General features: G+C 32.2%; 1 protein-coding gene across 2 annotated transcripts in view; it reads right to left on the reverse strand.

Annotated features, from left to right (window-relative positions):
* ROCK1 (Rho associated coiled-coil containing protein kinase 1) overlaps positions 1–15,327 on the reverse strand; it is a 158,611-nt gene that overhangs the window by 100,250 nt on the left and 43,034 nt on the right. For both annotated transcript variants that reach the window (XM_037031681.1, XM_037031672.1), the window contains exons 3-8: positions 8,754–8,854; positions 7,909–8,046; positions 5,254–5,429; positions 4,337–4,421; positions 3,028–3,172; positions 2,573–2,711 (exon numbers count right to left, since the gene is read on the reverse strand). In XM_037031681.1, coding sequence (XP_036887576.1) covers positions 2,573–2,711; positions 3,028–3,172; positions 4,337–4,421; positions 5,254–5,429; positions 7,909–8,046; positions 8,754–8,854 — 784 coding nt within the window. The remainder of the gene's footprint in view (positions 1–2,572; positions 2,712–3,027; positions 3,173–4,336; positions 4,422–5,253; positions 5,430–7,908; positions 8,047–8,753; positions 8,855–15,327) is intronic.

Genomic DNA, 15,327 nt, shown 5'->3' on the forward strand with positions numbered 1-15,327 from the left:
GCATAATTTTCAGCTTAAAAATAAGTTAAAGGCTGAAAATATTTAAGAATCTTTAAAGAACAAGTATATAAGAACACATAGATTTGTTTATACTTCATGACTTTGTTGATGATAATAATCCAGATGAATCATTCATCCTGGTTCATAAGCATAAGGAATAAAACAGTAAATTTTCTCAGTAGGTTTTTAAAGAGTGATAGTTATACATTTTTTTCAGCCAACAACTTTACTTCACACCAGAAGCTAATAAAAAGTCAGAAAGGCATTTTAAATTAAAAATTTCCACTTTATAATCTATTAAATATTTCTGACCAATCAAAAACCAGTAACTAATTCTTGACATTACTACAAAACTGAAATTTTTTATTGGGACAAGTTACTGGTTCCTGGCCTCTTGAGTGAACACATAATATTCAAAGATGTGCCTTTAGCTGATTTTGAGAGAGGAACTCAGCAACTTTTGTTCTCCAGTAGAGTGCTTATCAGCAACAAGAAAACCTAAATTCTAAATTGTTTTCAAGACTTAAAAGATAAATTGCTTTAGATATGTGATACTTTTCAAAGAACTATTCACTATAGAACTGACTTATGACCCAGTGGTTCCACTTCTGGGAATATATCCAAAGAAATCTGAAACACTAACTTGAAAGAATATATGCACCTCTATGTCACTTGCAGTGTTTTTTACAATAGCCAAGATTTGGAAGCAGCCCAAGAGTCTTTCAGTACATGACTGGATAAAAAAGCTGTGGTACATTTACCACATTTAATTAACTACTACTCAGATGTAAAAAAGAAAGAAATCTTACTCTTTATGACAGCATGAAGAATATTATGCTAAGTGAAATAAGACAGAAAAAGACAAATACCATGTGATTTCACTCATATGTAGACTCTAATGAACAAAATAAACTAACAAACACAATAGCAACAGGCCCATAAATAGAGGACAGACTGAGAGCTGACAGAGGGAATGGGGAGTTGTGGGGCTGAGTGAAAAGTTGAGTGATTAAGCAAGAAAAAAAAAAAAACATAGATAGACACAGACAACAGTATGGTGATTACTAGAAGAAAAGGGGAGTAGGGGAGTTCGAAGAGGGTGTAAAGGGGATAAATGGTGATGGAAAGAGACTTGGGATAAAGAATGCACAATACCATATACATATGATGTATTATGGAATTGTATACCTGAAACCTATATAATTTCATTAATCAATGTCACCCCAATAAATTCGATTTTAAAAAAAAGTTTTCACTGACTCTCCCAGACTGGATCGGGGAACCTATCCATGATTCTATGGCACACACTACTTAATTTGGAGTATATATCTCCCTGCACAATAAGTGTCTCCTTTGCTTGTCTTTTTCCCCCAAAGGACTATGAGGTAGTGGAGAACAGCAGGTGTGTCTCTCAATTATTTCTATATCCCTAGCACCTAACATGACACAGCACCTGTATCTACATAATACTTGTATTAACATGTAAAAATGTGGAAACCTATAAATTTCAGGTTCTAAGGGACATACTGAAGAAGGATAAATAATTAGTGTAAATCTGAAATTGAAACAAATTTAAAAGTACTACGCCTCCCTAGTATTTAAATTAGTTATATACAATCATAATATTAAGTGAAACCTTAGTTTTAAGTCATTTGGCTGATGTTTAAATTAAAAAATTAAACCACAGGGGTATGCATAATAATATGCTACTTTAGTTTCTAAAACACATGCACACATATACATTTATACAATGATTATCTCTAGAAGGAAGGAGGTAAGAAGTATCTTTGCACTATTTACTTTGCACTATTTACTTAATTTCAACAAATATATACCATATATAATTATATTATATTATAATATAATATTATAATATATTATATTATAATATTATTATATTATATTATATTTTTTCCACCTCTACTGAGGTATATTGATAAAATTTTAAGATATTTAAAGTGTACAACATGATGATCTGATACATGTACACAATGTGATAGGATTTCCCCAGTGAGTTAATTAACACATATGTCACCTCACATACTTATCCTTTTTTGTTTGTGTGAGAACTTAAGTTCTACTCTTTCAGCAAATTTCAATTATACAATACAGTGTTATCTTAAATGGCTTAGATTGGAGGATGCACCATACTGTTCTACCACTAGGAAAAAAATTTTCCAAATGAACTTAATACATGCCATTGCTTGTAAAATATAGTCTAATTTCAGAGATATAAACATGTTAGAAAAAATCTCAGACTCAATATATACCACCATTTTATACTAAACTAAGTTAAAAATTTAACAAAATAAAAAGAATCATCTGGTCTATCAGAAAAGATATACGTATCTCAGTTTCTTAGGTAAAGCAAGTAAATTGACATCCAAAAAAGGCAGGCAAACAATCATAAGATTATATTAGGTTTCACTGTCATGAATGAATTTGAGAATGCCAATATTTTTATTCCAATACTATAAACACAGGCACTCAGATATAGATGTCAAAATCTGAACAGCAAAATGAGAATTTCCTTAAGATAAATATAAGTAAATTCAATGTTAAGATTATTTACCTGTCGGTAAGGAAGGCACAAATAAGATTTTTTGCTTCTTTTGATATGTCATTATCATCAGGGAAGGTAAGTGAATTTTTATGGTTCATAATCTTACTATAAGTTCCAACCAGAGAATCTGCATAAAAAGGTGTATCACCTGAAAAATGATAAGAAAAACAAAAGCACAATAAGATACATTTTAAAAAATCAGTTTCAAAGGAAGGGTCAGTTTACCTGTTTAAAGATTACTATATATATATTAAAAACACACACAATATGTAAAAAAATACATATTAAAAAGTTGCTTTAATCTTCCAAATACCTTTTGAAAACACACAAGGCAGGTTTAGATCAATTTGTTTCCTATACACAAAATCAACACTTTCTAATATCTTATTTTAATAGAAGAAACTAAGTTGTAAGTTTGAGGATAAACAATTATTTTAGAGGCACACAAAATTCTCTTTACTCACCTACAAGCATTTCATATAAAAATACACCAACTGACCACCAATCACATTCTCGTCCATAATAACCATCACCACCTTGAGATTTTAATACTTCGGGGGAAATATAATCAGGTGTCCCAACTGCTGTATCACATCGTACCATACCTTCCTAAAAAGAAATACAGGTCAAATTTGGATTAGGATGCAAAGTCTCAATTATTTAAAATGGCATATAGTCTGTAGAACTCTAAATACTTGAGCTATAAAAATATACCAAAATGTAATGCAAAGCTAACAAAAATGAACAAATAGCTTAATCGTATATATGTATTATACAGAGTATATTCAAATATATGTGTATACACAATATTTTCATCTTGTAATAATACTAGACACACGGCCAACATTTATTATACCCAGTTGGGCCATAATGATCTCCTCTTAACAGCAGAGAGCAAGTATATAAACTAATGCAGTAAGACTGAGGAGCTCATAGGATGAATCATTTGGTAATATTAATATACAAACGCTGATTTCATTGTTTTTACTAAAACAGCCATTTAATTCAACAATGCTTGAAACTGAAGGACACACATAAGAATCAACTGTACAAATATATCGGGGGAAGCATGGGAAAAGGGCATGATGGTGGTAAGCACACTGAATATTTATCTTATATTTTAATCATCAAAAAACTATACATAACTATTACTTATTTTAGCTCGTGTTAATGCAATAGAATTATAATGTTCACAAAAAAGTTCTCAAGTAGTGTTTCCTTCTAACCAGTAATTTCCTTTTAAAATAATAAATACAACTTCCTGAATATTGCTCTGTGATAATTTTCAAAGAATATAAACTGTTTCAACTGAAAATAAAGCAGCATACTTGCTACTTCAGCTATATATGTTATTGATAATATAAATAGTGAGAATGGGTATATTTTAAGATTGATTTCCTAAACCATAAGATATTTACTAGAAGGTTAACTAAAAATATACACATTACTGAAATCTAATAGTTATGAAACTCTAATTTTAATATTGACACTAGTCTTTAGGGACTATTTCCATTTCTAGCTACCAGTAGTATATTATATTTATTATAAAGGACTTAGTAAATCTGGCAATCTACACCTACCCTAAATAGAGAGGAAAAAATAAATCACAAGTTACTAATACAACACTGAAACAGTAACATCTATTTCAACAAATGAGACAATTCACATCAATTCTGTAAAGTCCAGCTATGATTAGTAAATTTTTATAACTTTTTCTAAAAAGCATATGCCTGGAATTAGCAAAAAAAATCAATTAAAATCTAATTATTTCACCTTATTCATCTTCATACAAGTACCAAAATCAGCTAACTTCAAATGTCCAGCTTTATCCAGCAGCATGTTATCAGGCTTCACATCTCTGAGGGGGAAAAAAGAGAGCATTTCTGAAACAGATCAGACACTGATAAAATTATATGAAGCACTTATTCTAGGCTATTTATTCTCACTCAGTGTACATAAGAAACTTTCTACCTGTATGTGCTCTCTATGCACATGCAGACATTTAACTTCATCAGGGAAAATTCTTTATATGTTAATGCCTCAGAAGAAGACACATAATATTCCCCTTTCTTGTAAGTAGAATTTATTTCTTCTGGGTGGGTGGAAGGGGTGTGTCACATCATTTGAGAAAGAATAATCATAAAAAATCTAACACTTAGAAATAAAAAGTAATTGAAACACACTTCCAACATAAGTGCATAAATATTTCCAGTACAGGATCTAAGTCATAAGTCACTTTTGTATCCTTGGAACTCGGCGTAGCAACTGCACAGTGGATTTAAAGAATGTTTACAGAATAAAATTATTATTCTAACAATATAATATATTCACTAATTAAACGCAAATTATATATAAGAATAATCAAAAGCAAATTAATTTGTATACTAAAAAATGAAAACTAACACTCTGGCACATACCTCAAAAAACCAGCTTACAATTTTTGCTTTCCAGAACACCAAATAAAAGCTATATAAGCAGATTTTAAGGGACAGTAAAAAGTACACTTACATTAACATTAGGCTGAAACGTTAAAACTACAAATTTAAAAGTTTTAAGTTCTGAAATACCACCCAAGTCATATAAAAGGAGAAAAGGTGAATTTAGAGTGGAAAATGATAAATGAATAACATTTAAGTATTTTCAGCTTCTCTCATCAACCAATGAGAAAATTTAAGCATTTTTATCTTTACCTATGAATAAAACCCATGGAATGGATTGCGTCCAATGCAAGAACTACTTCTGCAGTATAGAATCGTGCCCATTTTTCAGGAACATCATAGTTGCTCATTAAGTTTACAAGATCTCCGCCAGGCATGTATTCCATCACCATGTAGAGATAACGATCATCTTGGAATGCATAAAAAAGCTACACAAATATAAAAAACAATTCGTTAAGTTCAGGCAAAATTGTTTCATTTAAAAATTGGCAAAAATAGTAATGAAGGATTTAATTAAAATAGTCAAATTGCACAAACAATAGAAACACAAACATAAACATCACAAAGTCCCTTGCATATGCAAAGGAACTGTTAACAGTTTTCAAGAATTTAGATGAAGATATTTTCTCTCTATATTTCTATCTTAATTTAAATTTTATATTGAGAATTAAAATTATAATAGTTTCATACAAGTCTCCTAAACAAAGAAATATTTTGGTTCTATTTCAACTTGTGCTTTAGGGGGGGGTTACTGTTTTAATTTGTATCAACACCACAATTCTCAAGAAGTCTGATAAACTGGGCTACATTCTCAGCTATCTCTATTATCTGTGTGACTGGGCAATTTACTTAATCTCCCAGAATCTCTGTCACTATCATCTCTCATATAAGAAAGTAAGAGACTATATCCTGTTTGACTTTCATACCTGCTGCTCAGTCATCAAATGGATGTCTGACAATCAGCAAATGCTTAATAAATGTCTAATAAATAAAGCATAAATTAATCTATAAATTGGAGGTGTACCTGATAGATATTAACTACCTTCAGAGTTGTTTAAAAAATTAACGAATATAGAAAGCACTTAGGAAAATAGTTGCTCAATAAATGAGAGCAGTTAATAGGAGGAACACTAAAAACTAACAAATAAACAGAAAGGGCAGCAGCTAGAGTCAAAGCAGGAAGAGTAAAGTCCATTGATGTGAATGAAATTGGCAAGAACACCAGGCATAAATGTATTTATTATGTGACCAGGGTTGAAGTGGAAAAAAAAGAGCAATTTTACACAAAAACATTTTAAGTAAACAGAGATTACAATACAAGTAACATTAATAAAATAAACCTTAGAGAAAACATACCTAATTTACCTAGAACACTTATGTTTTTAAAATCTTTCCTCTTATGTTTTCTTTTTTAAGTGTTTAATGACTTATTTTACAGGTTTAATTATTTTAATTAAAAATATATTTTGGGAAAGCTAAAAAACTAAATGGTTTGTCATGGGTATCCCAGATATACAATAGGGCACCACAGTTAAAGAAAAAGAAACAGTTTATATTGGTAGCAGCTTATTTACAGACAATGTATCAAGAAAAATAAAGCTTTGAGTATATAAATTATAAATTTAACCCCCAAAGTAACAATTAGATCATGTCTTAACTCCACAGAACACTGGGCTTTTTCTGTCAGTGTTTCCGAACCAGAGATTATAATCGCCTCTCCCTGTTCCCCAACCCGAGAGGACAATCAATACTATGTGAACACATTTTTGGTTATTAGAACTGATATGTGGGAGTGGGAGAGGGGAGGCTACTACTGGCCTCCCCTGGGTAGAAACCAGGATGCTGACGAAAATCCTAAAATGTGCAGAATAGCCTGCAAAAACAAAGAATTATGTTGCCCAAAATGTCACATAAAACTAAGCCCAGGAAACCATAATATAGACAGCTAACAAAAACAGAGCAGAAATTCGAGCATAAAAGTCTCATTATATAAATCTTAAACATTTTCCATATCCTTTTTATCCCAAGTACTAGTATGCTAAGTTAGGATATGCTTCATTACATAATATCAATCAATCAATCAATCAATCACTGCAAAAATACATGTTAGGAATTTAGAAATGGTCTAGCCAAATAGTTTTTTTTTAAAACCAGAAACTTTACTTCCCCCTTATGAAATCTTACATAAGGATCCCAATATATAAGACAGATAACAAAAGAATGACCTGCTCTAGTTGAGGCAGAAACAGAAAACCCAGAATTATAACCTACCCAAAATTCTTGCTTGTCCTCTAAGACTTCACCTGAGTATCTCCACAGTTTAAAATAACCAGTCAAAGCCAACTTTCACATTTTTAAGCAAGGAAACTGAGGCCCAGAGATGTAAATCACTTGGCCACGGCTTCATAGATAGGGCCGGAGTAGTCAAGGCTAGGACATAAAACTACTCATTATTCTTTCCACAAAAAGTCTAAAGCTAATACAGTAGTATTTGGAGGCCTAGCTAAACTCACTTTCCCCCTCATTCTTTCCATTCCTTCCTCTCCACAAAATGAGGACAAACAGATGAACAGTTAAATAAATAAAATAAGATCTGTTTGGAAAATAAGCTTAAATTTCAATATTAAGCACAAGTATCAAAATATATGGCCTCCCTCAAATCAAATAATAATATTTAAAATTTCTAATGTTTAAATTTTACAGAAACATAATTATTTTGCTTTGGTCTTTCCTCCTGGAGACAAGTCAATAAAACTAAACTTTATGATTTTAAAAATAATGGTAGAGCAGACAATTCTGTAGTTGTCAATGAATTCTCTATTACTCTTTAGGAAAACAAACTAAGTTTCTCAGATATGTTTAGTTACCAACTAGTGTAGAAAAAATGAAACAGAAGAAATATCATACCTGAACAACCCAAGGACTGTTAGCAAAAGCCATGATGTCCCTTTCTTCCCAGAAAAAAGCAGAATCGGATCTCTTAATCATTTCAAATTTGCTGAGAAGCTTCATAGCGTATACTTTCCTGGTGGATTTGTGCCTTACCTTTAAAATTGAAAATGAAAACAACAAACTTTTGCATTAACATTTAAATTTAAAGCTCACAGTTTCTTAAAACCATTTGGTAATTTTAACAACTTGTTAAATTGAACATTATTATTCTAAGCTATTTTTCCTTCTCCTCTGCTGTTTATCCCAATTAAATATGAAAGCCTTAATTAGCAAAAGCAAAGTCATGTTAGAAAAAAATCTTTATTTCCTATATTACAGTACACTCCCCCCTCATCCACCCTGGTATGCATGCTGCCTCCTATTTATAAAACTTGGTCTAATATTAAAAGTAAAGGTGTTTCTTATAATATCTGAAACCTTTTCTGCACCCATGAACATATGAGGAAAGTATTTTACACTAGTGAATTTGACCCTAAGCTTTCATATTCTTAGGCAGAATATCTAGCAGGGGGTGTCCAACCTTTTGGCATCTCTGGGCCACACATTAGATACACTGAGACACATAATCATAAAAAAATCTCATAATGTTTTAAGTAAATTTACAATTTTGTGTTGGGCTGCATTCATAGCCATCCTGGGCCACATGGCCTTCGGGCTGTGGGCTGGACACCCCTGATTCTAGAGCAATTGAAAGCAACAACTTTATAAAAATGATATTTCCCTAAATAACATGTTAATAATACAAGTGAATTTTTCTTATTAAAAAGTTATTGTTTTTTCACCTTATTAAAATAACCTACCAATTGAACTTCTCCAAATGCACCTCTACCAATCACCTTGACTACTTCATAATCTTCAGCTTTCATTCGCAAATCTCTAATTTTATTTATTGTGTCTTTATCTGCATGAAAAGAAAAAGTTCATTTTAAGTCACTAAAGCATTATAACTAACACTGCTTATTTTACATTTATGTTCTTGAGAAACAATGAAACAAAGAAATTCACTGAGAATTACTTAATATGTAGTAAAATGCAAAGTTACCAAATCGTGAAAGGTTCAATGTACATAGAATTGTTTTAAATAAATTCTGGAATGACTTTATTAAAATGCTGTCATTAAAATCTGACAGAATGCTTTAGAAAGCAAATATAAACACACACTAACAACAATTAGTTTATTAGCTACTGGTATTCTAAAGTACACATCAAATCTAAAGTGAGGGACCATGAGTAGACATTTTAGACTAATAAAATTTCTTTTTATCAAGTCAGTTTTGACGATCCTTTAAAAAATATAAGAAGTAATTTATCAAAGGCAAACATACTAAAGAATCACATACTTGTAATATTACATTTCTCTATTTGAATTTAGATTTTAATTTAAAACAGTGAGAATCACTGAAATTCTTTATATAAACCTGTCATGCTACAAACTACAGTAATGTACAAATCCCCACTGGATAGATATTCTAATTCCTAATTTGGTCATAGATTAAAATACGGCTATTTTAATCCACATCAGTCAACATTGGCAAGAGTTTACATGGAAAAGCTTCACATTTCAAACTTGTACAAAATACAGAACAGCTATTAAACTTAAGTTCCACTTCCTAATAAAAACTGCATATAATACTGTTTTTTCTTATTAAATTCACATTTCAACCCAAGTGTTTGTGTTTATAATGACCAATAAACACATGCGACACAGAGCAAATTTTAACAAAGATAAAATAAGTACATTTAATTTTAGGTTACATATCTACTGCAACATGTAACAGGATGATGTAGATGATAATTAATTTTCTACACAAACATTTGTGTCTACCATACAGGCTCTATAGTAATCACTGTAGATACATAAATATAATTCTAAAACATAGTTCTTACTCTTAAGGAATTCAAACTGTAGCAAATGAAACGGCGGAAAAAAGTAATTAAAACAAAAAACCAAAACACTGCAAACAATAAGGGAGATAAGCATAGTTGGTTGAGTATATTAAAGAAGACACCTAACCCAACCGTGCCTGGGAAGGAGGTTGCTAAAAGAGGCTTTCTGGAGATGATGACTCCTGAAATAAGTATAACATGAAGAGTAGCAGTTAGACAGGTTGGGGAGAGGAAAAGAGAAAATACTACAGGCAGACAGGAAATACAAGCAAGACACTGAGGAACTGTATACAAGAAGTTCTCTGTTGCTTGAGTATCAAGTTTGTGGTAAGGATTAGCAGGAGAGGCTGGAGAGATCCAAACTGGTTAAGGCACTAGAACTTTACCTACAGGCCAGTAGTTATAAAATTATTATTTAACCATCAGAAATATTTTTCACAATAAAGTTTAAAGTATCTCAAGATGTAAAACACATAAAAGAAAGGCCTGACCCAGAATGATGTATTATGTAATAGCCTGAAAGGATCCCTGGCTCTAGTTATATGAGGTAAAGAGCCATAAACAGACTATAAATTCTACACTTTGATCTCAGAAAATATATCTGCTGCAAAGTTACACGAGAATGGAGATTTTGCTTCCTGTTTTAATTTCTGACAGCATAGGAAATTTTTTATAAAGCGGCTTGGTATTACTTGTTATTCAAACAATATTAGTTGTCAAAATGACTATTACATTTAAGTTTTACATGAAATTGTGATTTTGCCTTTAAATTTTAAGTTGAATTTACTGAGAGCATTATGAAGTCTTGAGCAAAAACTTATTTCCAAAGTCAATCAGTGTTCAATAAAAATTCAATGATGGGTGAGAGTGGTTCTTCTCTTTCAGAAAAAACTTTGTTTTGGTTCTTGTCTTAGTCTGCTCATACTACCATACAAAATACCATAGGCTGTGTGGCTTAAATAAAATAACAGACATTAATTTTCTGACAGTTCTAGAGGCTGGAAGCCCAAGGCAGGGGACCAGCCCTTCTGGTTTCTGATGGGGCCTCTCTTCTTGATTTGTTGGGCAGCTGGTATCTTTCTGTGTGCTCACATACTTCTTTCTTGTGTGCACACAGATTAAAGACACTAATTCTATCTTATCAGAGTCCTGTCCTTATGACCTTATTTAACTTTAATTTGCTCCTTATTGGTCTTATCTCCAAATACAGTCATGCTGGGGTTAGGACTTCAGTATAGAAATTGGGGTGGGGGACAATTTAGTTCACAGTAGTCCTTAACTTAAAAAAAAAAACACAATAAAAATTATCACCAGTCCTCATACTGCTGTATGCTAAAATAATTGGGATGTTCAGCTTGAATTTCTGACAAAATTTTAAAGGTCATGATGGTTAAGTCCATGAGAATGAATAATGTTTACTACTGACACTGTAATTCAGTATCACATGATAGATTCAAATATTTTTCATCAAGTTCCTGCTGATGTATATACAATAAATAACTGTAGGCTTTAAACACCTTGTTTTCACAAGCTTTGTTAGTTTGTCCAACTAAGCCTTTTTCTGCACCATACATATTTTTAATTGTCGTTACTTGTAACACATCTTAGCACACTCCACTTCAGTTGTAATGTTTTCTTAACTTCTTTAAAAATATTCTTGTCTGTACTTGTTCCATGAAAACTATACATTGAGGATAATTCTGTAGTCACTTTAACGTCAATAGAGGTTGACGTCTCAAATAAAGAAGAGTCAAGACAAAGTAATCAAAATTATTTGTTTCGTTTTTTAATTGACTTGAAGCTGCTCCCAATGGCCTAAATTCTTTGAGTAACTGTTCTTGTCAAAAAGCTTTTTAAAAAACATTTGTGTTTAATTTAATCTTTACTGTATCTTTTCACTATAATTTTTCTACTACCATTTACTCCCTTTATCTCCCCCTCCTCAATGCAACTACCACACTGTTGTCCATGTGCACAGGTCATTTTTGCTGGACCCCTCTGCCTTTAACCCCCGCTACCACCAGAGCTGTTAGCCTGCTCTCCATCTGTAAGTCCGTCTCTATGCTATTTGTTAATTCAGTTTATTCATTAGATTCCATATATGAGTAAAATCTTATGTTATCTCTCCTTCTCTGACTAGTTTATTTCATTTAGCATACTGTTCTCCACCCATGCTGTAGCAAAGGGGAATACTTTCTTCTTTTTATGGCTGAGTAGTATTCCTTTGAAGCTAATCGTCCTAAGCAAGTGTTTCTCTTTTTACACATTTGTTTTGATGCTGCATTTATCATCAGTGAACAGCTTTCCCTGCTTGGCTAACAAATAAGACATATGAAAACTTATGTAAGGCTGCAGCCTCATATTCCATTTTAACTTTTGTAAAGAAATTTCTGCTATGATGAGATATTCCATTTTTAACTTTCTATTTTTTTGACTATTTGCTTTTCTGGAGTTGGGAGTATTATGACTGTTTACTCTGGTAATACCAATGACTTTACCTGAGTATCAGTACATTATATTTACATAACACAGTTATAATGTCAATGCACAATAAACACAATGCTTTGCCATCCAACTTGATAAAATAATCCACACTCCACTATGTTCCAAAATGACAACAAAGTTCACTTTTCTTTTTTTAATTTGACACAATGGGTAAGCAATCAAAAGTAAAGAAAATCTGTGATATGCTAATACACATGGAACACTGTCAAGTTGAAATAACTATGACACTGCGATTTACAGTGTATGGAGTAGCAGTGTGAAGCAACAATACCACATACAATTTCTGTCATAACTACTCAACCCAGCCATCACACAAAAGCAGTCACAACAACAGATAAAAGAATGAACATAGCTATTTCCAAATAAAACTTTATTTATAGACCTGGATATCAAAATTTCATATAATTTTCAAGATTATTCTTGTGACTTTCTATCAATCATTTAAAAATATAAAAACCATTCTTAGTGCATGAACCATACAAAAGCAAGTGGTAAGCCAATCTGGCCTTTTGGCTGTAGTTTGCAAACCCTTGCTTTAATGGAAACCCAGCTCATTATTCATAATAGCCCCAAAATAGACAATATAAATGTTTGTCAACTGATGAATGTTAACAAAACAAAATTTCGGTATATACCAACACATATAATAGAATATTATTTGACAAATAAAAACAATGAAGTACAAGCTACAACACAGATGAAACTTGAACACATCATGCTAAGTCCAAAAAGCCAGTCACAAAAGACCACATATAGTAGGATTCCACCTATAGGAAGTGACTATGTTGGGAAATCAGTACAGACAAAATACTTGACTCATTACCTAGGGCTGAGAGAAATGGGGAGTGACTGCTAATGGGTATGGAGTTTCTTTTCGAGTTGGTGAAATGTTCTAAAAGTGATTGTGGTAATGGTTGCACAACACTAAACACATGTACAAAACAATGAATTGTATACTTTAAATGGGTGAACTCTATAGTATATAAATTTTATCTCAATGAAGCTGTTAAAAAATCAATCATGGGTTTGGCAATGATTTTTACATATGATACCAAAAACACAATCCTTAACAGAAATAATTGATAAATTAGAAACTCATTAAAATCAAAAACTTTTGCTCTGCGACAGAAAATATGTAGCCTTCCAAGTGGGGCTGATTGATCCCCATTTCACTGAGTGTGGGCTAGACTAGAAACCCAATTCCAAGTACTAGAGCATGGAAATGGAAAATAGTAAAAAAAAAAAAAGGAAAGAACCTGGCAACCACTACCTTAAACCAAATGATAATGGTTAACATTACCATTGATACATCATGATGTATCATATCTCAGCTATCTTGGATATAATGTGATGTGAAGTCCACTTTACCTCTGTGGTACCCATTTGTCTCCCAAACTCATAACCCCAGTCTCGTTACTGAAAAACATCACACAAGCTCAAATTGAGAGATGTTCTACAAAATATCTGATCAGTAACTTTCAAAACTGTCAAGGTTATAAAAAACAGGAAGGATGGAAAAACTCTCACAGACTAGAGAAAACTAAGGAGAAATGGCAACTAAATACAATGTGGTATTCTAGACTGGATTCTGGAAGAAAAAAAATTAGTAGAGAAACTGATAACTGAGTTAAGTATGTAGTTAGCTACCAGTAATGTGCCAATTTTAATTTCTCAGTCTTGTCAATATACCATAGTTACATGAGATAGAAAGACTAGGGAAATATGAATAAAAGGCATATAAGAATCTCTATTATTTTTGTAACTTTTCTATAAATTTAATTTTTAAAATTATTTTTCAAGTACAGTTTTCTGTCTTTTACTTCCATCCCAGCCCACCCCCCATTGTAAATTTATTACAAAATAAGTAAAAAGTAAATAAAGAGGATATTTAACCATTCTTTTAAAAAATCTGATTAAGTGACACTTTATTTGTAATAACTTTATAAGATTTTGTAACATCCTGGTCATACTGCAAAATGTATTCAATTTTATGACTCCAATTTAAAACTCTGACCTTTTTAAAAAAGACTTTATTTATTTATTTTTAGAGCTAGGGGAAGGGAGGTAAAAGAGAGGGAAAGAAACATTGATGTGCAAGAGAAACATCAATCAGTTGCCTTTAGCACCTGGCCTGCCCTCCAAGCATATGCCCTGACTGGGAATCGAACCTGCAACCTTTCTTTTCATGGGACAACACCTAATCTACTAAGCCATGCTGGTCAGGGCTAAAATTCTGATTTCTATTTCACCTTGAGGTATAAAACTACATTTTGACAATATATAAAAATGTAAACTAGATACAAGTTTTGACTCAGCAATTCCTAGAATTCACTCCAAAGAAAGAAAAAAGTGGATCTGCTCATGTACTGATACACCAAAGATAAGGAGAAAGTAGTCCAAGGGTTCCGACCATAATGGAGACATAGGTAGAAATGCTTCACTTCCTTGCACAACCTAAAGAAGGACAACAACAAATTTTTCCCCCTTTTTAATTTAATTTTTCAAACACAATTTCCTGTCTATTACTCCCATCCCCTCCCACCCCCTGTGCTCCCCCCTCCCTCTCATTTCCACCCTTCTCAGTTGTTGTCCATGTATCCTTTATATATGTTCCTTTAAATCCCTTCCCTATTTCCCCTGAAATTCCCTCCCCTCTCCCCCCAGTCCCTGTCCCCCTGTTCTCTATTTCAGTGTTTTTGGTTATATTTTGCTTGCTTGTTTGTTTTGTTGTTTAGCTTCCTGTTAAAGGTGAGATCATATGGTATTTGTTCAATATTGCTTGCTATCAGAGAGATGCAAATTAAAACCACAATGAGATACCACTTTACACCGGTGAGAATGGCTATCATAAAAAAAAAGCAATAAACAATAAATGTTGGAGAGGGTGTGGGGAAAGGGGGACTCTGGTCCACTGTTGGTGGGATTGCAGGCTGGTACAACCATTATGGAAAACAGTATGGAATTTTCTCAGAAAACTAAAAT

Source organism: Sturnira hondurensis, unplaced genomic scaffold (genome assembly GCF_014824575.4).
Source record: "Sturnira hondurensis isolate 20B ecotype Veracruz unplaced genomic scaffold, ASM1482457v3 Scaffold0001872, whole genome shotgun sequence".
Taxonomy (NCBI): Eukaryota; Metazoa; Chordata; class Mammalia; order Chiroptera; family Phyllostomidae; genus Sturnira; species Sturnira hondurensis.